Below are 27,968 nucleotides of genomic sequence, written 5' to 3'. Positions count from 1 at the left end.
CGGGATCCCGGCAAATTGAATCAACGCCTCTTGAAGCTTCTCTGGAGGCCCCACTGGAGGCGTGGGGGCGGGGGGGCTCCTGACCTGGCGAGAAAGGCCGCGCTGAGGGGGCCCAGCCCTGCCCCTCGAGAACAGGCCTAGAAGAGGCTGATTTTGACGGGCAGAACTAAAGACAAGTCTCAACGGCGGCCCAAACCCCCGGTCCCGACATTAAAGGTCTCAACTCCTAAAGTCTTAGCGGACCGAGGGTCGCGAGTTGACTCAATCTCCACGCCTTTATCAGGAGAGTCGTTTGCCAAAATCGGAGACCAAGAAAGAGAAAGATTGTGTGGATCAAAGTCCACAATTAACCAGAGAGGAAACACGATTTTGTGACAAATGGGATGTGCGGTGTGAGAGAAAGATCGGTGTCCAAGAGAACTCTGTTTTGGCCTGAGCAAACGGAGCGTCAACTAAGGTAGGTTTAAACTGTAGGTGCAGCGGGTTTTAGGCGAAAGACCTGGAATTTAGTGGAGAGCCCTGGGGCCTTCCTTGAAAGAGTTTTCCATCCTCGCGGTCTCCGGTCCTGCATCCCGTAGGGTCCTTTATGATGTTGCGGATCCCGGGGTCTCACCCTGGGCCCCTCTCCTCCTGGCAATCTCGTCGACTCCCAGGCCCCGGCGACCTTCTCTCCACACGTAGGCGCCTCGCAGAGGCGCGTCTCCCGGGCAGTTCTGAGGTGCTGCCTTCTGGGACTGGTGGACCTGGTGGGCCTTGCCGCGGGTCACTGTCCCGCAGAGCGCTGGGCCCTTCGGGTGGGGCTCTTCTTCTGGAAAAAGCAGGGAGGGAACAGCCTGTGGAGAGGGAAGAGAGGGAGGCACCAGGTTCTGGATGCAAAGGACATTTAGCATCGGAGAGGTTGTGCTCAGTTACTATTAATTTTGAATTTCATCAAAAAAACTGTATGGAAATTTGTTTTCTTTCTTGTTATGTGTACCTACATAATATCCTTGATTTTGCCTCTTGGCCCACAAACCTAAAATATTTACTCTCTGGCCCTTTACAGAACAAGTTTGCTGAACTCTGCATGAAACTATGCCCAATACTTGCCAGAAAGGATACCCAAGAATCTCTTTTACTTATTTTCAGTCTTTGAAAATTTTCCTGACAACCAATACATTTCCTTTCTGGGCTTAAGACATCTAGTATTTGGTTTGTTGTCATTTGCAGTAAAACATTAATACATACTATGCAAAATAAATATAGATTAAAATATTTAAATTCAGAAATAAATAAAGGATAGCATTGAGATAGAAAACTGTACCAATCTGAGCTTGAAAAGAACTTTTGTGATCTGATGTGATCAGCTACCTCCTCTGGGAAAACAATAGCACTCCTGATAAAATGTTGTTAGATTACAATGAGTTTAAGAATTCTTTCTGAGAACATTGACTAGTTAATTATCAATTTTGGATGCAGCCAAATAATCTTGATCCATTTTCAGAGAAATCTAATTGTCTTTATCCAAACATTCTTTTTTTTTTTTTTTGTATTCAATTTAACAATGATTATCAATGACTTTTTATATTCTCTATCAAGACAGAAATATTTGAATTGGCTTACATATAAGCTTCTTCTATTGGGATCAGTTTGAAATAAACGTTTGACAGATGCTCACAAAGATTCTCTCCTTGACCAAACTCTAGTCAATGTCCCCTGAACTTTCAACTAGGCCTCAACTTTTGGACTTCTGTGTTTGTCTCTGTATTGTCTGATTTTAGCAATAATTTTGCTAAGTCAATTTAGCCAGAATACCTCACCCTCCATATCTGATCACCCTCACTATCCAATCAGGTTCCTCTTCCTCAACCATCCTCCATGTGATGCTTGATCACCCTAGCCTGCCTTCAACAAGAATCCTGTTAGGTTGGTTTAGCCAGAATCCTCCTAACCCCTGATGTTTCCTCTTAGTGCTTTTCCATCCACTGACCCCTCACCTTACTGCTTGACTATAAATTCCCACTTTTCCTTGTCATATTCAGAGTTGAGTCCAATGTCTCTCCCCCACAGCAAGATGCCATTGCAGTGATTCCCACACCTATGGCCATGGCCTCCCTTGAATAAAGTCTTCCTTACCGTGCTTTAACAAGTGTCGTTGCATAATTTTTTCTTTAACAATACTCTTGAACAACATGTGGGTGAGACTTTTTAAAAAAATTGTGATAAAAAACATATAACATAAAATTCATCATCTTTACCACTTTTAAGTATACAGTGGGTAAGCCTTTTTAATCAAAATATTCACTATATAAAGATGAAAAATGAATATATACATGTAAAAAACTGGGTACCAAGTTACAAGGAAAAGGAAAAATTGGAGAAAGTAGTTGTATATTTATATAAGAAAAGCTATTATATCTAGGATATCTAAGGTAATGTTAATATCTAGGATATCTATATAAGATTTTAGAAATTAATTAAAATCTAGGCTAAGGTTTTCAAACCCCTCTGAAATCAAGACTCAAAGGGGTAGTCCATCCAAGCTTACTTTTAAGAGTCAGATACTGAATGACTTGATTTGTTGGGGAAGCATTTTGGCTCCTGACAATCCTATTAATATGGAGAGGGTCCAGGGCCAGAAGAATCCCACATTGTTACTGCTCATCTAGTGGTGTCAATCCTTAAAGGCAACATTTAAAGCTAGTTTTCACTGTCAAGGAAGGCAGTGATACAATTGATCCTATAAGCATAATTTGCACTGAAAGATGATGCTTTCAAAACTCCAAACAAAGATTTCTTCAACATCTCTTGAAAAGTAGGAATACACTCTACTTTCCCCTGCCTGCACAAATCTACTAATTGTAGTAAATTCCAAAGACTCAAGAGTGTGAGAGAAATTATCTCCAGTTATTTCTATGTGAAAATTGTTCTCCAAAGTATAATATTATATTTGTCTTTCTATTAGCAGGCTTTCGAGATTGGATAACATTCCTAGAACTAACCACTGGAAAATCATAGCCTGAGTGGAGATGTAAATGAGCTTCTCCTTAAGGTCCTCCTTTTGGTATCTTCTCAGAGTTTGAGTATAACTCCCTGTGTATATATTTTGTAATTTGATATTTGGTAATACTTTCTATAAAATGAGAAAATATCTCTCATGAAAAAATATGGTTTTCTGTGAAGAGGGCATGTAATATACCACTACCCAATAGAAACCATTTCTCAGACTTTCTAAGAAAGCAGAGGAAATTAGCCAATAATAATTATGAGGAAATATCCTGCAACTTAAGTACATACGTTGCCTTATTGAAAGGCTGGATGGATAGCTTGGCCCAAAGAAGGAATGAAAAACCACAGTAAGGTACACCATCCTGGAATTTCAGAATATCAGACTTGAAGAAAAGACTCCAAAGACTTGTAGAGAAAAAAAAGACTCCATACAAAGGATTCTCAGAATGTCATGGAAGCTCTTAAAACAACATTAAAGCAAGAAAAAATTAAGGAAAACTGCTTTTAAACTAGAATTTTATACACAAACGATCAAACGTGTGAAGGTGTATTAGGAACATTAGCTTCCAGTAAAATGAGAGTGAAAAATCAAGGAGGAGAAAGACATAAAATCTAAAACACAGACATCCACCACAATCGAGAGGAGTAGAGAAACCATAGGATGACAGATATAAAGTTAACTTAGAGAGCAATCAGAGGAAATGTGAGCAGAAGGATGGAGAACTCAATGTGAGAAGTATTCAGGAAAAATGAAATAAAATAAAACTGAGCATTATATGATATTTATTGACAGCTACGAAAATTCAAATAATATAGGATGTTGAACAAGTCTAGGCTACTGACTGGCTTCCTCGAAATCCAGCTTCCTCTAAAAGAATTGTAGAAACAAGAGGGAAACGTGGTTCTAGAACCTATGAAAAAATTGTAACTCTCAGTAGAGACTCAAGGCTATCTTGAACCGGTGTGTGTGAAAAGTTGATATTCAGAGGTAACAGAGAGAAGATAAGACAGAGAAAAGTATTTTAAGTTCTGCTCTTGCATCTCATTCCCATAACCCTGGATCAATCATTGTTGCCCCTTCAAGAAAGAAATTATCAGCAGCACTCATTCAGTCCACCAATGTGGTAGCTTCAATGTGATATCTGGGACACACATAAGCTTTGCTGAGGAAAAGAGTTGATGAAAACAAGGGTTTCCTTTTCCAGAGCTTCCTCCTCCAAATCTCCAGAGCCAATGATTGTCATGGCCTCCTCCCAATGTTGCTTACCCATAAGCATTAAAAATGAGCCCTCAACCAAAAGTCTGGCCTGGTGGAGTATAAAATAAACAAGGGTGATAAAAATGACTTTTTTTGTGTGTGAGGAAGATTGGCCCTGAGCTAACATCTGCCAATCCTCCTCTTTTTGCTGAGGAAGACTGGCTCCGGGCTAACATCCATGCCCATCTTCCTCTACTTTATATGGGATGCCACCACAGCATGGCTTGACAAGCGGTGTGTTGGTGCGCACCCAGGATCGGAACCGGCGAACCCCAGGCCGCCGCAGTAGAGCGCGAGCACTTAACCACTTGCGCCACCAGGCCGGCCCCCTAAAAATGACTTTCTTGTACATGCTGCTTTCCACTTGGGGTTCATCCTTGTCCCTAATTTTACCAAGACCAGCAAAGTCTAGGGCCTAGCTCCACAGAAAGGTCTGAGGCCCCCTCTCTGCAGCTTCCCTCATGTCCATGCTGACTCCTCCACACAAATCTTCCCCTTTATTGGGCTTCCAATGCGTCCCCCACCACCAGAGTGTCTGCTGGGCCTGCAGCTTCTCTCCTTTCCTGACTTTCATTTCTTGATCCTCACTCCATCGTGAGACACTGCTCAGCCGTCAGCCCAAGCTCCAGCATGTGAAGCAGTGACTTGATGACTCTTTAAATTCCAGATATCTGCCAAGAGAAAGGATAGAAGTAGCAGTGGTTTTGGTTTCAAGTATTCAAAATGACCCGCCATACTCACATGTCGTTTCAAAGACATAGCTCTGAAAAATTCCTTGTTCAGACCTCAATCTCTTCTGCTCTGTTCTGCTCTAGGAAGTATAGTTGTCCTTTTCTTTTTATCCTTGCCTCCTGAGGCCCAAACCCTGTAATAACTCATCTTGCTCGTGCAACATATAATCCAGCAGGGAGAGCACTGGGCACATAAAAGCACAAGGAAAACCCTCCTTTGACCAGGAATGGAACCCAGCCCCCCGGCGTGGGAGGCCAAGACTCTGCTACTGAACCACTTATGCTTGCTTCTCAACTGTTGGAGTAGGTCTAATCAGGAAGAATTCCTGGAAGGACTTTGAAAAAGCAGTTCTAAAGTAGGTTTACACAACTGTTCTCTTTGGAAGACACGGATAGCACTTAGAAAAGACACCTGGAGCAAAGGCTTGCATAGCGGATTTATACAAGGCAGCACTATAAAGTTATGGCACTCAAATCAAAAAGTTTGATTTTAAAAAGCCTAATTCTGAAAAAAACTTTTTCCAAGTAGATACTAGACCTCTATGTAAAAACATCAGAAATTCATTCAGACCCTTGTGTCTGGTCCTAAATCTAGTGTGGACCTATGGAAAGTTCATTTCCTCACTGGCTGAAGCAATCTCTTTGCCCTCCCATTGCTTGGTGCCTTCCAAACTCTTTCCTCCCGGTTTTTCACACACCAGTTCTTTACACAGTGAAGATTCAGGAGGCTGGATCTTTGAGTATGTGCTGAGTTACTCAGAAAAATCTGGGTGACAAAATTGAGTTTCTCTCCTCCGAAGCCTCTTTTGAGTGTCTGGAAAAGACAAAGGATCAAATAGTCCCACTTTAAACTGTGATGTCTTACAGAGACCTACACAGGATGAATCAAAGTGAAAATTCACTCCAAGATTTCTTCCCTTCATCACATCCTCTTGGCCACGGAAGGAAAAACATACCAGGGAAAAGCAATTTGATAACTTCCTGTAGAAACTAGAACATTACTCCTCTAACTAATTTAAAGCTATTTCCCCCCTTTGCCTTTGTCGAAGAGTCTTATTTTCACTCCTTTGTTTATGATTAGCCTGGTACAGATTTGTACTGTTCTTAACATATAATGCTTTTCTGTCTAATACACCGCTTAGCTGAAATTTAGTTTTACACCCAATCCTAGAAGATTTGGACCCATTATAATTAGTTATATTTAGTGTTGGTTGAAGATTTCTGACAGAGTTGCTTTCATTTTTACCACCTCATTATATGATTTCTGTGCTTTAAAAATATTTCTTTCTGCCTATTTAAACCAGACTTGTCTGTTTGGAAAAAATTTGCTGTTTTCCTATAGCATTCTTTTAAAGCCTATGTCACTGATTAGTTAATGTATTTTCTTAGATCTCAGGTACATAGGATAAAGGTAATTTCGTTCCTTAGTTCAGGACACACAGTGGTAGCTGCACTGAGTGACGCCCTTTCTTACTTGTTGTCTTTCATTATTTTCTGTTTATCCCACTCCCATTCCCTCCTCCACCCCCAGAAGCACACACTCTAAGGGGTTTAGTATATGTCTTTTTATTCTAGCTTCTCTTTGCATATTTAAATAAGTGTGTGTCTTTGAAGAATATATGGTGCTCTTTTCAGGGGAAGGATTTAAAATCACTTTTTTTTTTAAATTTTTTGTTTATTGCAGTAACATTGGTTTATAACATTGTATAAATTTCAGGTGTACATCATTATACTTCTATTTCTGCATAGATTACATCATGTTCACCACCCAAATACTAATTACAACCCATCACCACACACATGTGCTGAATTATCCCTTTCGCCCTCCTCCCTCCCCCCTTCCCCTCTGGTCACCACCAATCCAATCTCTATCTCTATGTGTTTGTTTATTGTTGTTATTATCTACTACTTAATGAAGGAAATCATACGGTATTTGACCTTCTCCCTCTGACTTATTTCACTTTGCATGATACCCTCAATGTCCATCCATGTTGTCACAAATGGCTGGATTTCATCGTTTCTTATGGCTGATACACAATGGAATAAAATCACTTTAAATGTGGATTGGTTCACTCAAAATCCATTTCGTCTTCCTTCTAGTTGAAGAGTTCGGAAAACTAAAAATTATACTTCTCAGACTTCCTTACAGATTGGGTTCTGGATAGAAATTATGTCCTACCAATTAGATGCATGCAAGTGTTTTGGTAGAAGTGAGGAGAGGCCTTAATACTGCCGTTGCTGATGGCAAACAAGGTTATGGAGCCATGAGTATTTAGAGATACTTGTGGCTGGCAGCCATATTCTCATGTTTAATCACTACTTCCGAGTGTATGAGAGGCAGTGGTGTTGGCAGCAATCAAAACTTGCTGACTCCCAGATGGGAGTTAGGGAGGAAAGTCATTGATTTTCATGTACCAGTGCTTCCACCTGAATACTACTTCTCCAGCCCTTCCAAGGTGGAATTAATAGCTTCCTAGCAATTTGTTTCCTAAACTTAACTCTAATTGATTCAATAAGATTGGTCCATAAATCTTTTTTTCTATTTCCTAATTTTTTCTATTAGCACTGTTTTCAGTATCTACTCCATTATATCCATGTGCTGCATAGAAGACTATGGCATGTTTTTACCACATTTTATTACCTATTCCCATAGTTACAGGCACCTAGTTTGTTCCCACCTCCAGGACACTCCAAATAAAGGTAAAAAGATCGTTCCCATCCATGTCTCATCATGGAATCACACAACTGTTTCTTTGGGGTATATATACAAGGATAGGATGACTGGAGAACAGAATATGTACACACTTAATTTCACTAAATACTGCCAGGGTGCTCTCAATTTGCTCTTCCAAATGATCTATTTTATTTCCCAAGTGTGGAAAAATGTACAGCAAAATTTATAGTGGTTTGAGACTGAGTTTGTGCTTTCCCTGGGTCTTACTCCTTGAAGACAAAATTCCAAAGGTTTGTACCACCCTAATGTGTTGGTTCCTAATTATCAAGGTCCTGAAGGCATCTGGACCATGCTAATCAAAGGGGTAACTGATCAACAGCAATCTTCTCTTCCTTGGCCTTTAGGGCTGTGCTGATCCTGAGAGGTGATGGGAGAAGATTTGCAGGGCCCAATCTCCTGCAACAGAGTTCAACTGAGGCAGTGGGAACTATACTTGTGTTAGCTTTGAAACACAGATTCATACTGGAAGAAGAGCCTTTGCCAGTGCTCAGAAATTAGGAAGCAGGGACCAAAGTAAGTAACAACTCTGGTGTGCCTGACCTTCTGCCTTCTGAATTCATTCAAGTCATCAGCTGGGATGAAGGCCACTAAAGATCCCTCTAAGGAAGCTCTCTTGAGGAAATGTTATGGAACTTGGTCTTAGGGGAATTCTTAGCAGTCAAGTCTCAAAGTTGCCATTGGAGCACAGAGACTTTTGTACAGTGCCAGTTTTGGATTCCAGACCTCAGCTGGGAATTTGTAGGCTTGAGGAGGAGTTTGATCCCAGTTGCAGCTCTCTTCCAGTTGGTTCTTTCCAGCCCAAGCTCCAAAAACAGAAGGGATCTCAGTGTAGTTGCAAGCTGTACACTAAATCTAGGTATAATGGTTGCCAAACCTAAACTATTGAGAGTGTTATGAGCTATGCAAGCAACCTTGAATTGTGAACATTGGTGGTTCAATGGCAGTACCTGTGGTTTCACATGGAGTGCCCGGTTTTGATTCCTGGCCAATGTTATGTGTTTGTCATTCACTCTACCACAGTTCATTCACTGCCACTGCAGAGCATCTGTGGGAATCTTTATTATACATGCAAGATTAGAACACTAATCCGTTTTACTACCTCTGCTGGACTGTTTATTGCACATGTAAATCTGGTCTATGCAGAAATCTAGCAGCCAGGAGCAGTGCTGCTGTCAACTGGAGAAATTGTGGGGAACCCAGCAGGGATTTTGGAGTAAAAGAAATTCAACAGTTTGTCTAAACAGTAGCTTGGCAGCCTTGTGGGCCAGGTTGTAATCCTGGAGGGATCAGTGCTTGGCCTGAGGTATAACAACCATTCCTCCGAGTTGTATCTTCCAAGGTGGGAGGTAAATTCTGGTATGTTTCTGTAGTGTGGAACATTTGGAAATTAGATCCTTGGCACATTCACCTAAACCTCTGATTGATCTAGACAACGTACCATCAGGTCACCGTTTAACACTAATTTGCATGCTGGGCCTTGGGATGGTCACCTGGTAGCTTCTCACTACGCAGTAGGGATGAAGTAATTGAACCTCCAGGAAGGAGAATAGCTTTGGGGTGGGCCAGATACCCCAAAAGTGGTAAAGATGTTAGAGGCCAGGGCCTTAGGGGTTCTGGGAAGGGCAAGGCTTGTACATAACAATTCCTTTAAATTGCTGACAGGAAGCTGTGAGAAGGGCGCTTGGGCCTTCCAGGTAGATGAAGGTCAGAGTCTAAATTAATCAAGAGTCTGTGCCTTCCAATAACACCAGCTGCCTGTGCTCAGCCCCCCTTAGCAGTGCCATCTGGCTCCAGAGAGCCATAGCACATGTGAGAGTGGAGGAAAGGCTGAATGAAGCAGTGGCAGTTGTGTCCCCCAATCTAGACAGACATAGCAACCTTCAAGGACAAAGCAGAAGAGAAGGATGGGCAGAGGCAGTGAGAGTGTCTGAATCTGTACAGCACATATTATGAATACATTTTTAAAAAATGTCAGGGGCTGGCCCGGTGGCCTAGTGGTTAAGTTCGCATGCTCCATTTCAGCGGCCTGGGGTTCGCAGGTTCAGATCCCAGGCACGGACCTAGACACCGCTTATCAAGCCACGCTGTGGTGGTACCCCATATAAAGTAGAGGAAGATGGGCATGGATGTTAGCCCAGGGCCAATCTTCCTCAGCAAAAAAGAGGAGGATTGGCAACAGATGTTAGCTCAGTGCTAATCTTCCTCAACAAAAAATTGTCAGCTTACCTTTGTAGGCAGTACTAATGATGAAGCTGTAGGACTGAGGACTTTGTCCATGACTCCCTCCACCTACAATGCCAGCAATGCAGAGTTTTTCCCTCATTGAATCCCTGACAAGCTTGAATCTCTCTGACTTCCTAGTTCTCTGATCTCTAGACCCAGATTTAAAGAGTGCATGTGATTAGGTCAGTCCACCTGGATAATCTCCCCATTTTAAGGTCAACTTGATTACATCTGAAAAATCACTTTTGCCACATAATGGAACATAATTATACAAATAGCAACCACAAAGAAAACTGGCATGGCTATACTAATCCCAGACAAAATAGACAGCTTTAAAATAAAAAAAAAAATGTTACCAGAGATAAAGAGGGATATTTTATAATGATAAAAGGGTTAATCCATCAGGAAGATACAATTATAAACATGTTTGCATCTAACAGAGTCCCAAAATATAGGAAGCAAAACCAGACAGAATCGAAGAGAGAAATAGACAATTCAACAATAAAATAGTTGGAGACTTCAATACCACGCTTTCCATAATGGCTAGACCCACCAAGCAGAAGATCAACAAAGAAATAGAAGACTTAAACAACATGACCTAACGGACATCTATAGAACACTCCACCCAATGAGAGCAGAATACAATTTCTCTCAAGTGCACTTAGAACATTCTCCAGGATAGACCATACACTAAGCCATAAAATAAGTCTCCATACATTTAAAAAGACTGAAATCATATAAAATTTTGAGACATCTCACAAACCAATACTATCACACAATATAGTCGCAGGTTGGCAAGTGGGGTGGGTAGTTTATCTGGTTCTCCTTCCTTCACTTTGTCATGAATGTTCAGTGGCACATATGGAGGTGGCCTTGGTCACATATGTGTGTAGGGCACTAGCCTGGAAAAGCTAGGCAGCTGAAGGGAAGAGATAGATATTCCAGGGATGTTTCCCTCATCTCAGGCTCATAAATCCAGGGAGGAATTGATACATAGGAAGTAAGGAGATGTCAGGGAACACTTTCTCTCCTGCCTGTCTATGCCTATCTTTAAAACCTCAGCTTCTATGTCACTAAATCCCATTGCACAGGAATGCTGTGGATCACTACCAACCACCACAGACCTTGATTTTTACCATGCTCTGTCTGAGAACACAACCACAGGTCAATGCTTTTGGGTCAACACAAACTGTCAATCAGTGTTCTATAAAAACTGCTCTGAACATAAGGAATAGTATTAGTTTATAAGTAATTCCAAGTTAGGCAGCTGCTATGTGTATTCAAAGAAATATACAAAAACTATTTCAATGACTTTGACAAATTGGAAAGAGACCCTGTGGAGCTAGAATAAAATTCATAAGTTGAAGTCTAACACAAACACAAGTTTGTTTACCCAATATGCAGCAAAGCCAATTACTGAAACGTCAGGCTTATAGCAAGGAAAGAGGTTTACTATTGAAAGGCAACCAGATGAAGAGATGGGAGCTAAAACTCAAATCTACCTCCTCAAAGGGAAAAAGGCTGGGGTTTTTAACTAGGGTTTTGGGTAGGAGAGGGAGTAGGAGGCCTTGGGGGCTGAAGTTTTAAGAGTCCTTTGTGCAGATGCAACTGTCTTATTTCTTCATTGGTCGAATGTACAAATTTGGAGGGGTTCTATGTGTTGCATGCAGTGGATTTTTAGTCTGTGACATCCAAAATTTACAATCGATCATTTTAGCTTCTCAGTGTACCTGCATGATATTTAGTCAGATGGGGGTGGGGTCTGTCAGCAAGCTGCTATCTTATCAGTGGTCTTCCTGTTGTTCTGCAAAACAACCTCAGAAACTTTGGTCACTTTGTTTCCTATGTCAACCTTTTGGGTACCAGGCATGGTTTCATTCTAACCCAGGGAAAGTTTTAACTCATTCATTCTTGGTTTCAAAGAGACAAGCACAAAATAATGTATGTAGAGATTAAAACACAAAGCAACATGCACAGAGAGAAGGAGGGTAGGGCAAGGAGGTGGGAATGTCAAACTGGACTTCAACTTTAATGAAAAGCCAACATGCTTCCCCAGTGAGGAAAAAGAAGCCAACATAACATTGGGCTGCAGCAAGAAGAAAATTAAGACACAGTCAGGATAGAAATCCTTCTTATAAATTAATTATTCACACACTGAATAGAGTATTATACTCAGGATTTTTTTCTTATAATATTAAAATGATGTACTAAAAAACAGACAACAAAAGAAGAATACCAAGGCTATCTCAAAGTTTTAAATTTTTCATGAAGAAAAAGTGACATCATGACAGTCCTTAAGACAATAAAAAATTTGGGAAAATATTGATTCCTTGATGTTTTCTATGCATTTACAAGAATAAACAATGAAAAACATGCTTAAATTTTAGAAAGAGATAGGTCTATGGTATCAACACAAGAGTACACAAATATTGAAAGTGGTTGCTGAGGGGGTGGTCCCCATCAGTGATGACCTTCAGAAGAGACCAGGTGGCCTTGTGTATCAGCATGGCCTAGGCAATTGGAAGGCAGGGGCTCCTAAGATTCCATGACAACCCCCACCTTCCAATTCTGTTATTGTGACTCCAGACCCTTACTTGGCACACTGGGTCCTCCCTCCGGTACTCTTATCAGAGCCTGAGCTACAGGCAGTGCCTTCAGCTCTGAGCTTTGGCATCCTGTGCCTTATTTTCGTGGTTAAGGATTCTCAGAGTTGTGGAATACTGACAAAGTTCAGCCCAAAAGTAGGTTATGAATTACATCTGCATTCTTTAAACCTGTTTAAATTCATTTTTTCATTTAAAGAAACTTTATTGAGGTATAATTTATATACTATAAAACTCACCCATTGTAATTGTACAGTTAAATGATTTTTAGTAATTTACCAGGCAGTGCAACCATTACCATAATCCATTCACTTGTTTTTAATTTATTATTTGTTTATGTTTCTTCTCCTCAGGTTCTGGCTCTACTTCTTCCACTACAAGCTTTAGCATGGCAGTATCTCCCAGCGCTTCCTCCAGTTGGAGGACAGAAATGAGCATCCTAGAAACCAACCAGTACTTGCGCTCCCAGCTGGAAGAAAGTAAACAGAACTTCCGAGATCTCACAGAGAAATTCCTTACATCCAAAGCTACTGCTTACTCCCTGGCCAACCAGCTGCAGAAATACAGTAAGCTCTATGGGGTCACAGTCACCAAAGTGATAAATAATTGTCCATTTCCCTTCCGAGAAACTAAACACTCTCCAGACTTTATTCTTCTCTCTCCTTCGTCAAAATAAATCTCATTCTGACTATATTCCTAGAAAGGTGGAAGTGGGCATTTTACCCTCAATTTGCAGAGAATGGAAACACTGAGGCACAAAGGAGTAAAGTTTGCAGTGAGAATGTAAGGAGGAATAGAGGCTAAAATTTTGGCTCAGGCGCTAAACCATCTTTTCTCTCTCAGGAACATGTGTCAGATTCTACAAACATATAATATTAGTGTTGGCTTAAATATCTCAGGATTCATTTCAAACTTTTACTGAGAACCCATTTGCAAAACACTGTGCTAGCTGCACTAGGGATGAAAGAAGTAACAGTACACCCTACCTGCCTTAAAGGAGCTCAGAGCTGTCTGTTGCCAACTGAACCACAGATATCTGGAGATGAGAACATCAACAGCAGACACAGAAGGAATCATGATGCCTAGAGCAAGAATCTTTTCCCACATAAGTTTAAAGAAGCCATTCCTCACACTCTGTTGAGATTGAGGGTACTTCCAGGAAAACCAGAGACTCTATAACAGCTTTTCTATCTCTCCCTGATTATGAACTTTGCAGACAGCAAGCAAGTCTAGGATCTGGGCTTTGAGACATATGGCCAAAAATGAGAGTGATGCCAAGTGGAGGAGACCTCCAGTCCCAGTAGCAGGCCAGGTCAGTGTAGGGGCTGGCCCCATCCTCTCCACCATCAGCTTTCACATTTAGAAATCCACTGGACAAACTCAAACCCGTTCATAATCGAGGGGAGGGGTGGAGCTGTAGTGACTGAAGGGAACATGGGAGTGAGGGCATGAGAGGGACAAGGATACTAGAGGAGAATTTTTGCTGACACTGAAGTTGAGTTTGCCATAGAATTTCTAGAATTATTTTTCAGTAAATCAATGGGGGATAAAATTTGCTATCTAACTTACTGACATGGACAAAAAAGTAAAAATTAAAGCCTACATATTAAAAAGTGGAAAGATGAGCTTTGGGATGTGGGAATACACGGGTTTTTTTACACCATTATAATCATAATACAATTGTAGAACAAATTTTTTTAAGCTAGAGAAGAAGAAAGATATCACCCAAGATCTTAGTGTAAAGGTAATACAGTGCAGTGGTTAAGAGCGTGTACCCTGGGGCCAGAATTCCTGGGTTCAAATCTAAGTTCTTTATCTTCTCTGTGCCTCAGTTTCCTCATCTGTAATAGTAATAAGAATAGTGTCTACCTTTTCAGGTAGTGGTGATGATTACATGATGATAATTCATGAAAATCCACTAGAACCATGCCATGGGAAACGCTATGTATTAGTTCTCCTTCTGACCTAACACAACACTGTTAGCATTTGAACTTATGTCTTTTAGACTTTTTCCCTTCATGTATGTTTTTACACAGTTGTATGTTTTACTTAAGAGGCTGCAAGGCTTGGTTGAAGTGGCCCAAGATTTGGAGTCAGAACTCAAGGGATGTGAATTCTGACTTTGCCTCATTCCAGTTGAATCATCTTGAACAAGTTATTTTACCTGCATATGGGCTTCTCTTTTCTCATCTCTAAAACAGGGAGTAATCAAATGCCATGTAGTTGGGAGACTGAGGAATAAGATGTGGAAATCCCAGCATAGAGCCTGGTAATGGGATTGGGGCAGGCCCTGCCTCCTCCCTTGAAGGCAGTGATCATAGCAGCATATCCAGTTTTCCACTGACCCAGGCATCTCTGCTTTCTCAGAGTGTGAAGAGTACAAAGACATCATTGAGTCTGTTCTGGAGGAGGACACGCAGTTTGAGGAGGGGAAGCTGGCAGAGAAGATGAGACCAGCTGCAAGGCTTGGGTAAGGAGGTACCTGTGTGGAAAAGTATGTGAATTACTGTTTGAAGTGGGGCAACCCAGGCTGGTAGAATAAAGAGCAAATTTGTGCAAAGAGAAGGGCAGAAATGTACATGGCAGGCACAGAACTAGATAAAGACAACTGATGGGCTGTGGGAACTGGATGGTAGACGAGTTAGGTCTCTGGGATTTTCCCTTAAATAATATATGAATAAAATGGAGACACATGCCTGGATTGGAATACTAGCAATGTGGCTTCTAGCTGTGTGACCTTGGACAAATTTACTGAACTTTCCTGCATCTCAGTTACCTTGCTACCTCATCTGTAAAATGAAAATACCAGCAGTATCTACCTCAGAGAGTTCTGAAGATTAAATGCATGATTACAAGTGGTTAGAACCATCTCTGACACATATGAAGCTCCAACACATATTTGCAGTAATTATTATACTTGCTCTTCTTTTTTATTATACTTGCTCTTTATTATACTTGCTCTAATTATTATACTTGCTTCTATTTTTATACTTGCTTTATTCAATTTAAATAATCGCTATAGTTATTATACTTGCTCTTATTATTACACTTGCTCTTATTTCTGTAAAAAATGGTGGTTGTCATTAATGGACTAACATCTTCTACTACAAGAGATATTTTCCAAGGTTTCCAAAGTGCCCATTCATGATAAAAATGTTTCTCCTCCCCAACTTTAATTTTTTTCTAGTATCATACAACTTGGAGTATTAACTGGTAGAGCCATTGGGTAGATAGATCATTGAGCAGCTGTTGTCTGAAAAATGAATTATTAATTTGCTGAGGACCTGCACTGCCCTTTTTTTTTTTTTAAGAAACTTCTTGTTTGTTTTTTTTTTTTTTGTGAGGAAGATCAGCCCTGAGCTAACATCCTGCTAATCCTCCTCTTTTTGCTGAGGAAGACCAGCTCTGAGCTAACATCTATTGCCAATCCTCCTCCTTTTTTTTCCCCCCTGAAGCCCCAGTAGATAGTTGTATGTCATAGTTGCACATCCTTCTAGTTGCTGTATGTGGGATGCGGCCTCAGCATGGCTGGAGAAGCAGTGCGTCAGTGGGCGCCGGGGATCCGAACCCGAGCCACCAGTAGCGGAGCATGCACACTTAACCGCTAAGCCATGGGGCCGACCCATGCACTGCCCATTCTTAGAGGGTTTCAAATATAGGGTAGACTGTGGCATTCAAGACGTCTTTTTTTGTGTGTGTGTGAGGAAGATCAGCCCTGAGCTAACATCCGTGCCAATCCTCCTCTTTTTGCTGAGGAAGACCGGCCCTGAGCTAACATCTATTGCCAATCCTTTTCCTTTTTTTCCCCAAAGCCCCAGTAGATAGTTGTATGTTGTAGTTGCACATCCTTCTAGTTGCTGTATGTGGGATGCTTGCCTCAGCATGGCCCAACAAGCAGTGCGTCGGTGCGCGCCTGGGGATCCAAACCCCAAACCCAGGCCGCCAGTAGTGGAGCACACGCACTTAACCGCTAAGCCACGGGGTGGGCCCCACAAGACGTCTTTTAACCCTTTGTTGAAATGAAATCTAAGAAGCTCAAATGTGTAAAATCCACTAAAGCAGAGATACTTGACTGAAGGAGGCATAGGTCTGGAGCGCCCGTTTCTCTCTAGTATATGCCTTCACCTCTTCTGACACTTTATATAGGAACTCTATGGAATAGAGTTTGAAAGACAATCTTAGAACATCACTTAGTAGGACAGTAGGGAAGAGATTCAGGCATCAGATGGGGTAGATGACTATAAATATCTAGTCCAGCTTTAGGATTATGTGATTTAAGTATTAACTGAACACCTACTTGTGTGTGTACACTCTATTGGGTACTGTAAGTTGGGTAATATGTGGCCCTATCTCTAGCCTCACAGAGATCACATTCTCGATTGGAATCATGAGAGATATTTGTACAATAATTAGAAAACAGTGAAATTCTGCATAGAGTGATGCAATTGTTCCTCAGAACTTTATTTACTCTTAAGTACCTCCTTACTGACCATGGCTTATCTTCGTGTCATTTAAAAGAATGCTATCCTTCTTGACCTTTTCATTGATTTTTCTTTTCATCCTTTCAATTAACATCAGATGTACCTGTCCAATACTTCTGTATCTTTTTTTCTTTTGTCACTTTCTGCATAATGCTTGATTATATATACTTCATGGAAATGGATTTGGGCTAAAGTGAGGAACTGAAGGTGCATTTTTTTAAAGCAAAATTAATAAAAAAACAAACAAACCCAGTGCTGTTTCCTCATTCCCTCTGCCATAGGCAAGTCACACAACTTGTGCAAGAATTCAGCTTGGGGAATTCCTTAGGGACATTCTAAGAGGTGTCTCTGGTGAAACTCCCATAACCTATCATTCACTACATTCACATTTACATTTTACTTTTCTTTCTCACCCTAGGAAATATGATCCCCTAATTCAGGCTCAAGCTCAAGAACTGACCCACTTACGACAGAAGATACAGGAAGGAAAAAGTATCTGTTATCTTTTCACCCAGCATGCAAAGAACACAGTCAAGTCTTTTGAGGGCCTCCTCAGAAGCACTGACATTGCCTACTCCCAGCGACAGAGATTATGTGAGCAACTGGCCCAAGGAAGCCAGCTGGCAGAGAGCCTTGCCAGCAAACTCACCACTGGTAAGTTGGCTTACAGGCTCTGAAGACCCTTAGCTCCTCTCAAAGTCCAAGCCTCACTTAAGAGTCCACGCCTCCACGAATTGAGCGACCTTTTAGCCAGATGTCTTGCTGTTTTGTGCCAGTCTCTGCCTACTGATAGTGATGCTATCAACTAGAAATACCTGGGGGCACTCACCTGGGCCTAAGGCAAGCCCCCACAGACATTTCCCCTTTTGGAGCGAATTTTGTGGCTGGACCAGCCCTTGTGGTTCTTATTATGATTGCAAGATGCACCTCAGCAACAACTATCAGGGAATTTTGAAAAAAACAAGGTTTATTACTGACAAGTCCTAGAGGGTACACGGCATGCCCAGGGCCACACAGCAAGGTCATGGGTAGAGAGAAAGCACAGGCCTGGGGTTCTGCTGTTATTAGGGTCAAGGGTGAGGTGCCTAGAGTTTTGCAGGTTCACTCTTTATTGGCAATTTTAAAACATAAGAGAGGGAGTTAAAGTGCTGGAAGGGAGATCAGGTGGTCAAACCTCAGTTATCTAAGTCAACCAGAGATCTCTAGAACAAAGGAAACTTCAGGGGTGGGGCAGCCTGCCTCTTTATCTAGTGTGCAGCTGGCAATGTGTTTATTCAAGATAACGGTCTTTGAAGTGGATGCCTCAGCTATCAAAAGCTTAATATCAGGCACTTGGGTTACAATAAAAAAAAAAAAAAGCCAACTATCAGGTACTTACGCTGCACTTGCTTTTCACTTCACATTCTGGGGACCATGCAATATCAGGACTTGCTGGGGGTGAGCCCAGTGGAGAAATACACAGGACTGAAGGTAACATTATTATAACTGCCTCCTTCATCACAGGCTTTTGGAGCAGGAGGCAGCAGCCATCAAATCACTTTTGGTTTTTAAGGATAATTGAAATACAATAAAATGACCCATTGTAGTGTCAGTTCTGTGAGTTTTGAAAAATGCATACAATGGTGTAAGCACCACCACAATCAAGATATAAAACAGTTCCATCACCCCTAAGTTCCCTTAGGGAACCCCTAAGTTCCCTTGTGCCTCTTTGTAGTCAACCATTTTCCCCAACCTCAGTCCTTGGCCACCACTGGGTCTTTTTTCTGTCCCTATAGATTTTCCATCTCCAGAATGTACCAGTAGTTTGTTTCTTTTTCATTGCTGAGGATTATTCCATTATAGGGATGTACCACTTTTTGTTTATCCATTCACCCACTGAAAGACATTTGGATTGTTTCCAGTCTTGGGCAATTATGAATAATAGCTATAAAGAATCACACCCAGGTTTTTGTGTGAAAATATGTTTTCACTTCACTTCGCTTGGGTAAATATCTAGGGGTGGGATTGCTGGGTTATATGGTAAGTGTATGTTTAACTTATAAGAAACTGCCAAACTGTTTTCCAGTGTGGCTATACCATTTCACATTCCCACTAGCAATGTGTGAGAGTTCCAATTGCTCCCCAGTACCAGCTCTTTTCAGGTGGTGGTTCTGTTGCTTTTTGTCTTTTTAGCAATTTTAATAGGTGTGTGGTTTAATTTGCATTTCCCTAATCACATGATTTTGAGGATCTTTTCGTGGGCCTATTGACCCTCCATATATCTTTGGTGAAGTGAGAGTTCAAACATTATATCCATTTTGAAGTTGAGTTGTTTGTTATTATTGAGTTTTGAGAGTTCTTTATACTTCTTGATACAAGTCCTTTATCAGGTATTTGATTTGCAAATATTTTCTCTCAGTCTGTGGCTTATCTTTTCACCCACTTAACAGTGTCTTTCAGAGAGCAGAATTTCTTAATTTTGATGAAATCAAACTTCGTGCCTTTGTAGTTATATCTAAGAACTCTTCACCTAAAACAAGTTCCTTCGTCTTTCCATATAAATTTTATAATCAGCTTGTCATTATCTGTAGAAAACACTGCTCGGATTTTGAGTGGCATTGCTTTGAATCCATGAAAAGTTTGAGGAGAATTGACATTCTTAATAATATTGAGTTTTCTAATTAATGATCATAGTGCCTTTCACAGGTTGAGAAAGTTCCTCTTTTTAAATTTATTCATATTTGAATGGACAAACAAACCTTCTATTTTTTGTTTTATGATAGTGACTGTGGACAACAGAAGAAATTATGTCTCCTAATGCAAACAGGAGTAGGCACAGTCTGACCAAGAAATGTTTCCAACTTATTTGAGGAAGTTCCTTTTCATTTCTTATTTGCTGAGAATTTTATTCTGAATAGATGTTGAATTTTTGTCAAATGTTTTTTATCAATTGAGAAGATTATATGTTTTTATTATGTTGAGTACTTTTAGATTGTACTCTGGACATTTTGAATATTATATCGTGACACCCTGAGTCCTGTTAAAATCCTTTGGAAGTGATTTTTTAGCAGGCAATCAATTCCATTAGGTTCAAACCGCAAGTTCTGTCTCACCTTCTGTGAGCAGTAGTTTCAATGTCAGTTCAGTGTTCAATGCCTTTCACGTGTTGTTTGGGTCAGTCCAGCAAATACGTCACTCAGGTTTAGTCTGGACTAGGTGGGTTTATATGATAATTCAGTTCTCCAATCCTTTGCCAGGATTCCTTGGCTCTGTTCCACACATGTTCAGTTTGGGGATGAGCCCTGGGACTTTTGTCATTTTCTAGACAGTTTTCCACTCTCTCCTTGCTCTAGTATTTCTTCCATTCTTTCCAGTTTCCAAGGGTTTGTTGTCCAAATTCCTCTGTTCAGAAAGATTGGGTTCTTTCAGAGATTTATCCTCTCACATTGTGCTTCAGTTTCACATGACTGGGGCTGCTTTAAGAGCAAGGCGGAGGGGCCGGTCCAGTGGCTTAGCGGTTGGGTACGAGTGCTCCACTACTGGCGGCCCAGGTTTGGATCCCGGGCACGCACCGACACACCACTTGTCCGGCCACGCTGAGGCAGCATCCCACATACAGCAACTAGAAGGATGTGCCGCTATGACATACAACTATCTACTGGGGCTTTGGGAAGAAAAAGGGAAAAAAAAGGAGGATTGGCAATAGATGTTAGCTCAGGGCCTGTCTTCCTCAGCAAAAAGAGGAGGATTGGCATGGATGTTAGCTCAGGGCTGATCTTCCTCACACAAAGAAAATAAATAAATAAAAATAAAAATGTTTTAAAAAAAAAAAGAGCAAGGCAGAAAGAAAATTGAGAAAGAAAAAAAAAGGGGAAACACTCTTCACATTTTTCAGACAAGAGGTCCCTTTTTCCTAGTTCTTTTGACCAGAGGGCTAGATTCTCTTTTGTGGTTTAGGTCCCTGCTCAGCTGCCTCTTCACAATACATTTCTGCAACTGGGCTGGTCTCTGGGTGGAGTCGGGAGAGAAAAGAAATGAAAAAGGAGGGCAGATTCTCTTCACATTCTCTGGCATGCAGAGGTCCCTTTGTCCAGTCACTTGGTTAGAAAGAGGTGGTTTCTCTTGAAGTTTTTGCTCCTCAGAGACTGCTGTGAGTTCTGTGTGAGAGCAGTAATGGGACACACAACCGTGGTCTATTAACTAGCCTTGTGGTGAAAATGAAGCTTAGAACTGGAGAAGTCCAGAAGGCAGCTAGGCAAGTAGCCTGTGGGCTGGGGAACAAAAGACATTTCAAACTTTTTGCCTTGACTCAGTAGCAGACGTGATGGTGATGATTCACCACACCAGGAACATACCGTCCAGTGTTGCTCAGAAAAGCCTGCCAGGCTACTTCTCTAAAGACACAACCTGAACCCTCCTGTAATTCTCCCAGAGCATTCTGAACAAACATGTAGAATATTATGTCTCTGATCACATAGGCTTTCATATTTGTAATATGTGAAATGAGACCTGCTCCATCTCTGACTAGCTCTTTCTATTTTCGGTTCACAGAAAATCATACTGATAAGAAGGATGAAGATGGACAGGAGCCCCTGGTACCCAGGTAACTGTGAATAATGAAAGGGCTGATAATGGAATAGTGAAATCTAGAGAGGATTCCAGAACTAGAGATCAAAAGGCCAAAGGTCCCAGATCCAGGAAGAAACAGAAATTGCTGATTGTACCTATTTCAAATTCATTCATCATACAATAATGTGTCCTTATAAACAATGTTTTCTATTCTCTTTGCAGTTCTTGTACTGGTTACCATTTCCTAGTAATTCTTCAAGTTTAGTTAAACAGAGTCAGTCTGACCTAAAGGTAAACTAGCCAGAGATCCCTAGTTTCTGTAGTCTATAAACCTGTATGGTTAAAGACCAAAGTGAGATTCCTATCTGGTTTCTACACAGTTGTCCTGAGGTATGTTGGCAGATGTTTCATAGCCAGAAAGTTATCTTGAAAAATAAATTCAACCCATATCAAATATTTAGAGAGAGAGGTCTAAAAGCTGCAAGAGCCCTAAGAGGCTACATTATCTCAGGAGCCAGTATTCAATGGACTGCATCATATAATATTAAATAAAATTTCTCTACAGCATTTTAAAGCCAATATTATAGGTCTCTGTGTGCCCTGTGTGTCATTGGTATATTTTAGAGGAGTAATTCAGTCTACTTCCTCATCCACATGTTATGAGGTCAGTAGACTGAGCACCTACTGCCCTCTCCTCCACCCCAACTCTAGACACACTGTAACCCCAGTCAGAAGTGGATTGTTATATTTTCTCTCTGATAGGATGGCCCCTTTGGTTTCTGGTGCCTCTTCTATGAGCTTCAGATCAGGACCAGCTGTGAAGCTGTGGTTCCAAGTTGCCTTAGTTTAATCTCTTGTTTTGCCTACCTGCAATCCCCCCCTTTCCTGCCCCCAGGCTCAGCAGGGGGCTCCAGGAGGAAGAACTGAATCAAGTCCTGGACAACTCACTAGATGAACGGTATTTGACTCATTCCTGTCGCCATGACTCCCAGCAGCCTCCCAGCAGCAACGCCTTACTGTTTGATGCACAAGAAGCCAGCTCTGCTGTGGATGTAGTAAGTGAGTACTCCCATTATAAAGAGAATAAAACCCCAACAACCAGAAAACTGGAGAATAAAGCTCCAGTAGCTTCTACATGCTCACCACATCTGTCTAGGCTGAGTGAGATCATCTCTGCAGGTAGGCCCTAAAGATTAACCTTGAAAAAGTGATTAGGCTGAGCACACCTATGGGACGAAGTTTCAAGTACAGGTCCCTGGTGGGTCAGGTAATTTGCATTGTTTCTGGTCCATACCTCACCTCAGTCACTCTGGCCCCCATTGACATATGCAAGCTGATGGACTCCAGGCGAGCCACAGTGGAGACAGTGAAGGGATCATGGCAAACTCTCTGCCACTACTTCAGCATTTGCACAGAATCTGTCTAACAGATCTCCTTCTTTAAGATGAAGCATCTTAGCTTTCCTGAAATGTTCTTGCCAATTACAGTTCCTGAATAGTGTCCCTTAAGCTTTACTCACTATCCAAGAATATTGGCAGTCTTGCCCATATTTTCAGAGGTGCAATTATCATGGTTCCTGCGTTCAAGGTCCAATCTCCATCTCCCCTCAGTGGCTTGCCTCCCCATAAGCTTCGATTTTAGTACCAAAACATCAGGTGGTTTCCCTAAAGACAAGGCTCTGATCTTGGCAACCCTTGGGTAAATGGCCAGGGTTCTCATCTTTTCTGTAGCACCACAGCTTTCTTTTTTTTTTTTAATGTTTGTGGGTCTAGTCTCAGTGCTGTAATCTAACCTAAATCAACAACCAGAATATCTACTAGAGAAAAGGTCGAATCTAGGAGCAGTGCCACTAGCACGCCTCTTTCCAAAAACCCACCCAAACTAGCCAAAACACCAAGCCAAACCAAAATACCTTCAGATTGGCAAAAATATTTACAAACCTGCAAAATATCTTCAGTCTATCGCCCATACTCCAGACTTAATGTTTACTGAATTCTTGCTGAGTGCAGTGCTCACCTCAATAGACATCCCTGCATGAGATCTGTTAGGTGTCAGTCAAGAAAGATCACCTGAAATTACTTTTACCTTCTTATGCCTATGTTGCTTTTGCTTTCAAGGACCCTTCTGAATAGGACTGTCCTCAGACTAATGGAACCACTTTGCCTGATGGCTCAGAGAGCTGGAAGTACCTAGGAATTTATATCAATCCCACAGCACCAATGACTCTACCTGTAAAGCCTGTACACATGATTGACAGGTGCAGGCATACAAAAGCCCAGCTACTTGACTTGAGGGAGCCTTTGTGGTGAACTAGCTTTGGGAAAAGGGAATTCAGAGGCAAACTTTATAAAGGCCCAAGTAGATAAACAGAAGGAAATTTTTGCTTTGGAAGGCCAATTGAGAAAGGAAATGATTTACCTGAGACCGTGGGAAGGAAAATTAAAATCTTTAGGTCCAATAGGAAAGAAGCGTATGATGGGAGAGCTAGAGAAAAACAAAGAGAACTATGGGAAATGGGACTGGTCTACTAAGTAGCTTTAAAACATGCTATCATATTATAAGAACTGATAAAGTTTTGCCTAACACAAATGCCTAGACTCCACATCTAGAGATTCTGATTTAAATGGTTTCACATGTGTTTGGGGCATTAGTAGTTTTTAAAAGCTCCCAAGTGGTTCAAATATGTGGCTAGAAATGAGAATGACCATCAGTCTACTAAGATCTCAGGTCACCAATATAGAAGTATCCCAAATGTGTGGCTTCTTCATAGGAAAGGCTGAACACCAGCCATTGATGGAATCTGTACTCCTCTCTCAACAGTCTTGTTTGTATAGCATGGGAAAAAAAGAAGAGAAAAAGAGGTAGATGGATAGATTTGATCTATAACCTGTCTATGAAGAGTAGAGTTTCTCCAACTTTTTTGACCACAAGACACAGTGAGAAACATACAATTCTTTGTGACCCACTATGTTAAAAAAAAAAAAAAAAAAGCCCTTACTACACGTAATGGGTCCTACCTAGTATTTTCTTTTCTGATTCTGTAGATAAAACCTGTAGTAAACAGTCCACTGTATTGATTTCACAACCCACTACTAGTTCAGAATTGCGATATGAAAAATTTCACTTTTGATTAGCCTCTTTATTAAGCAAAATTCCAAAAGACAGTGTGGGGAGGAAAACTTTTCCTCTATTCACTTACGTTTGAATGATCCAGGGCCTTTGAATTAACTGACAATAGATAAACAGGAGAAAAGACAAAGTTTATTTACACATGCAAGTGGGAGTTGCTTAATAAAGAATAACTCCCTGAAAACCCAAAGGTAAAGGTTTATATACCAACTTAGCAAAGGGGGGCAGGTTTAGGGCTTCAGTGCAAAGCATGGAAAATTTTATTAGGCTTTTTGATGTTATTGGCAATGGACAGTCTGTCTCCATGACAGCTGAATTCGCAGGAACCTCCCTTGGAAGGGAGGATCATGGCATATGTATTTTGGGGAGGCTCTGTTTTAGTCAAATAAAGGAAGTCCAAATAAGGTTGCAAATGTTTTAACCTTAAAATAATCTTTATGCCAAATCTGTGATACCTTCAAGAGCTTTAAGATCTTACTCTCCTCAAGAGAATATAACAGCAACAAAATCTAAAACCTTAAGGAAAACAGATTTTGTATTTATACTTGCCTTCTCTACACTGGAGCGAAATACTTAAAAAAATTCTTTCCCCAAGAAGCAGTTTGGAAAGAATTAGGTGATGAGGACCACCTAGGAATGAGAAATTAGTATTTTTTCAATTTTTACTTAGGAACTGTGTTAGTTGATCTATTGGAAATATTCCTAGAAATGTCCCTAACTAGAAACCTGATGTGGAATTAACTTTATAGAATGTTGGTCTCCACACGGTGTAAATGAATCAGACCAAGGTTTAAATTTTTGCTTGTTATTTACTAATTTCCCTTTTTCTCTTTCTGATAATTCCTTTCTTTCTTCCTAATCTCTTTAGAAAAACACTTACAAGAGACTTTCTGTAAAGTCTTATTCCTGTCCCAGCCACGGTACCCAGCAGCCTCTAGAGCCTGTTGACTTCTTCCTGGTTGGAGCCTTTCCTCTCCTTTCTTTTAAACTCTGTGATGTAGTAAAAAAGGCTTGAGGCCTGCATTCTAGTCCCAGGTTTTTCATTTACAGGTCATGTGGCTTTAACTAGTATTTAGCCTCTTGACGCCTTTGTTTCCTCATGGCCAAAGATGGAATTGTGCTTGCATAATAAATAGGTTCTGGTACCAATTTCAACGTGGGGAGGTATCCACACGTTGTACCAATATGCAATTTTCGGAATACCAGCTGGGTGTCCTACAGTTCAACTCAATTCTGACACTATCTACCCAGAGATAGCATCAGATTCCACAGATTAAGGGTTCCGTCCTACAAGACTGCACCACCACCACTGCCCCCACCACTTCAGAGGCCAGTCGCAGTCCAGGTTGTTACCTGTACTTCTGACCGACTGGCTATAAATCAGAGGTTCTCAAGACCCCCTCCTCGGGTTCCATTAATTTGCTAGAGCAGCTCACAGAACTAAGAGAAACATTTTACTTACTAGATTACTAGTTTATTATAAAAGGATATAACTCAAGAATAGTCAGACAGAAGAAATGCATAGAGCAAGGCATGGGGAAAGGGTGTGGAGCCTCCATGCCCTCTCTGAGCACACCACTCTCCCAGCACCTCCGCATTTCATCGACCCGGAAGTTCTCCCAACCGCATCCTTTTGGGTTTTTATGGAGGCTTCATTATATAGACATGATTGATTAAATCATTGGCCACTGGGGATTGAACTGAGTCTCCAGCCTCTCTCCCCTCCCTGGAGGTCAAGGGGTGGGACTGGAGTTCCAATCCTCTAACCACGTTTGGCTGTCCTGGCAACCAGCTCTCATCTTTAGGTGCTTTCCAAAAGTCACCTCATTAACATCAAAAAAGACACTTTTTATCACTCTCATCACTTAGGAAATTCCAAGGGTTTTAGGAGCTCTGTGCCAGAAACTGGATGAAGACCAAATATATATTTTTTATTATAAATCACAATATCACAGATTGTGTCTGAGGACCTTGATGGTTTTCACATTCTAGGGCTCTTCCCTTGGCACCCCTCCTATTTCAAAGGAATAGGACAGGGGGCTGGCCCGGTGGCGTAGTGGTTAAGTATGTGCGCTCCACGTTGGCAGCCCAGGGTTCACCGGTTCAGATCCTGGGCGCGGACCTACTCACCGCTTATCAAGCCATGCTGAGGTGGCGTCCCACATAGCAGAGCTACAACTCTACAACTATGATACTCAACTATGTACTGGGGCTTTGGGGAGAGGAAAGAAAAAAGAGGAAGACTGGCAACAGATGTTAGTGCAGGGCCAATCTCTCTCAAAAATAAAAACAAAAAGAAGCATCAGGTCTTTAAAAAAACAAAAATAAAAGGAATAGGACATGGATTTAGGTATGAGATTTCCATGCAAAATATCCTCTCTTTACTAGAACAGACTGTTTATGAATGTGCATGTTTGAAGCTAGGCCCATCTCTCCTGGGAGGTGTAAAAGGCCTTCATTTTTCGCCAGAAGAGTAGAATGGAGAGAAGAGGAGGTGGTAGGGATCTGGCTAACCTACCTGCAGCAGCTTTGAGTAGGGCTATCAGCATTATGTGGTGGTGGGGCCCTATGTTCCACACCACAAGGCAGATGGTATATTTCCGAGGACTTTCCCTCCAATCTGCTAGCATAACTATCTCTTTCCAGACTGTAGCTTACCACCATAGCTTATCCACTTAACTGCATTCAGGTTGCACGTGGCCTCCTGCCTCACTTAGCTCTCACTCCAGCCTCAGATAAGTATCAGCAGAACCTGATAGAAGATTCTCATTTAGTTTAGTTTTTTTTTTTTTCTCTGTTTCAGGTAACAACTAATGCTGGAACTATGAAAAGTTCTTGTCTAATTTCAACAAAGCTTAGACATGAACATCTCCACAACTAATAAGAAAAACTAAAACAACAAAACAAACGAAAGTCCAAATCTGAAAGCAAGAGGGCTCTCGCTCTTCCAAAACTCTGAGAATCGGCTTTCACAGATACTCTCGATTTTTACTCCAAACAGATAGTTTGATGGCAGAAATCATAGCCCGTCAGCCTGCGAATGTGATAATTACCTAAGGGACCCCAATACTTAGATTCTCAGATCTTGAGAGGCCCTAACCCTTTTCCCTCCCCACCCCCATCCTGTGGATAACTGGAGTCAGCAGCAACTGGAAGAACATGGCAAGGACTTGGGTCAAGAATAAGTCAGAATAATGTCGCTGCAGACTATTCATCAGCTCTTCAGCACATATCCATTTTCCTTGAAAAAAGAGGGTTTAGAAATCTCTGAAA

The 27,968-nt window shown here is 41.3% G+C and overlaps 1 protein-coding gene across 1 annotated transcript; it reads left to right on the top strand.

Moving 5' to 3' along the window:
* Nucleotides 1-20: 20 nt before the first annotated feature.
* Nucleotides 21-27,961, top strand: LOC101403781 (NBPF family member NBPF6-like protein). Its single transcript, XM_014791743.2, has 7 exons — nt 21-457; nt 12,891-13,103; nt 14,905-15,007; nt 17,437-17,672; nt 21,549-21,600; nt 22,462-22,625; nt 27,499-27,961. The coding sequence occupies exons 2-7, from the start codon at nt 12,926-12,928 to the stop codon at nt 27,507-27,509; spliced, it is 744 nt and encodes a 247-aa protein (XP_014647229.2). The 5' UTR covers nt 21-457; nt 12,891-12,925; the 3' UTR covers nt 27,510-27,961.
* Nucleotides 27,962-27,968: the final 7 nt, after the last annotated feature.

Source organism: Ceratotherium simum, chromosome 2 (genome assembly GCF_057802395.1).
Source record: "Ceratotherium simum simum isolate JZ-2026a chromosome 2, ASM5780239v1, whole genome shotgun sequence".
NCBI lineage: Eukaryota > Metazoa > Chordata > Mammalia > Perissodactyla > Rhinocerotidae > Ceratotherium > Ceratotherium simum.
The sequence above is the reverse complement of the archived record's forward strand: the minus strand, read 5'-3'. Positions and strand labels throughout refer to the sequence as shown.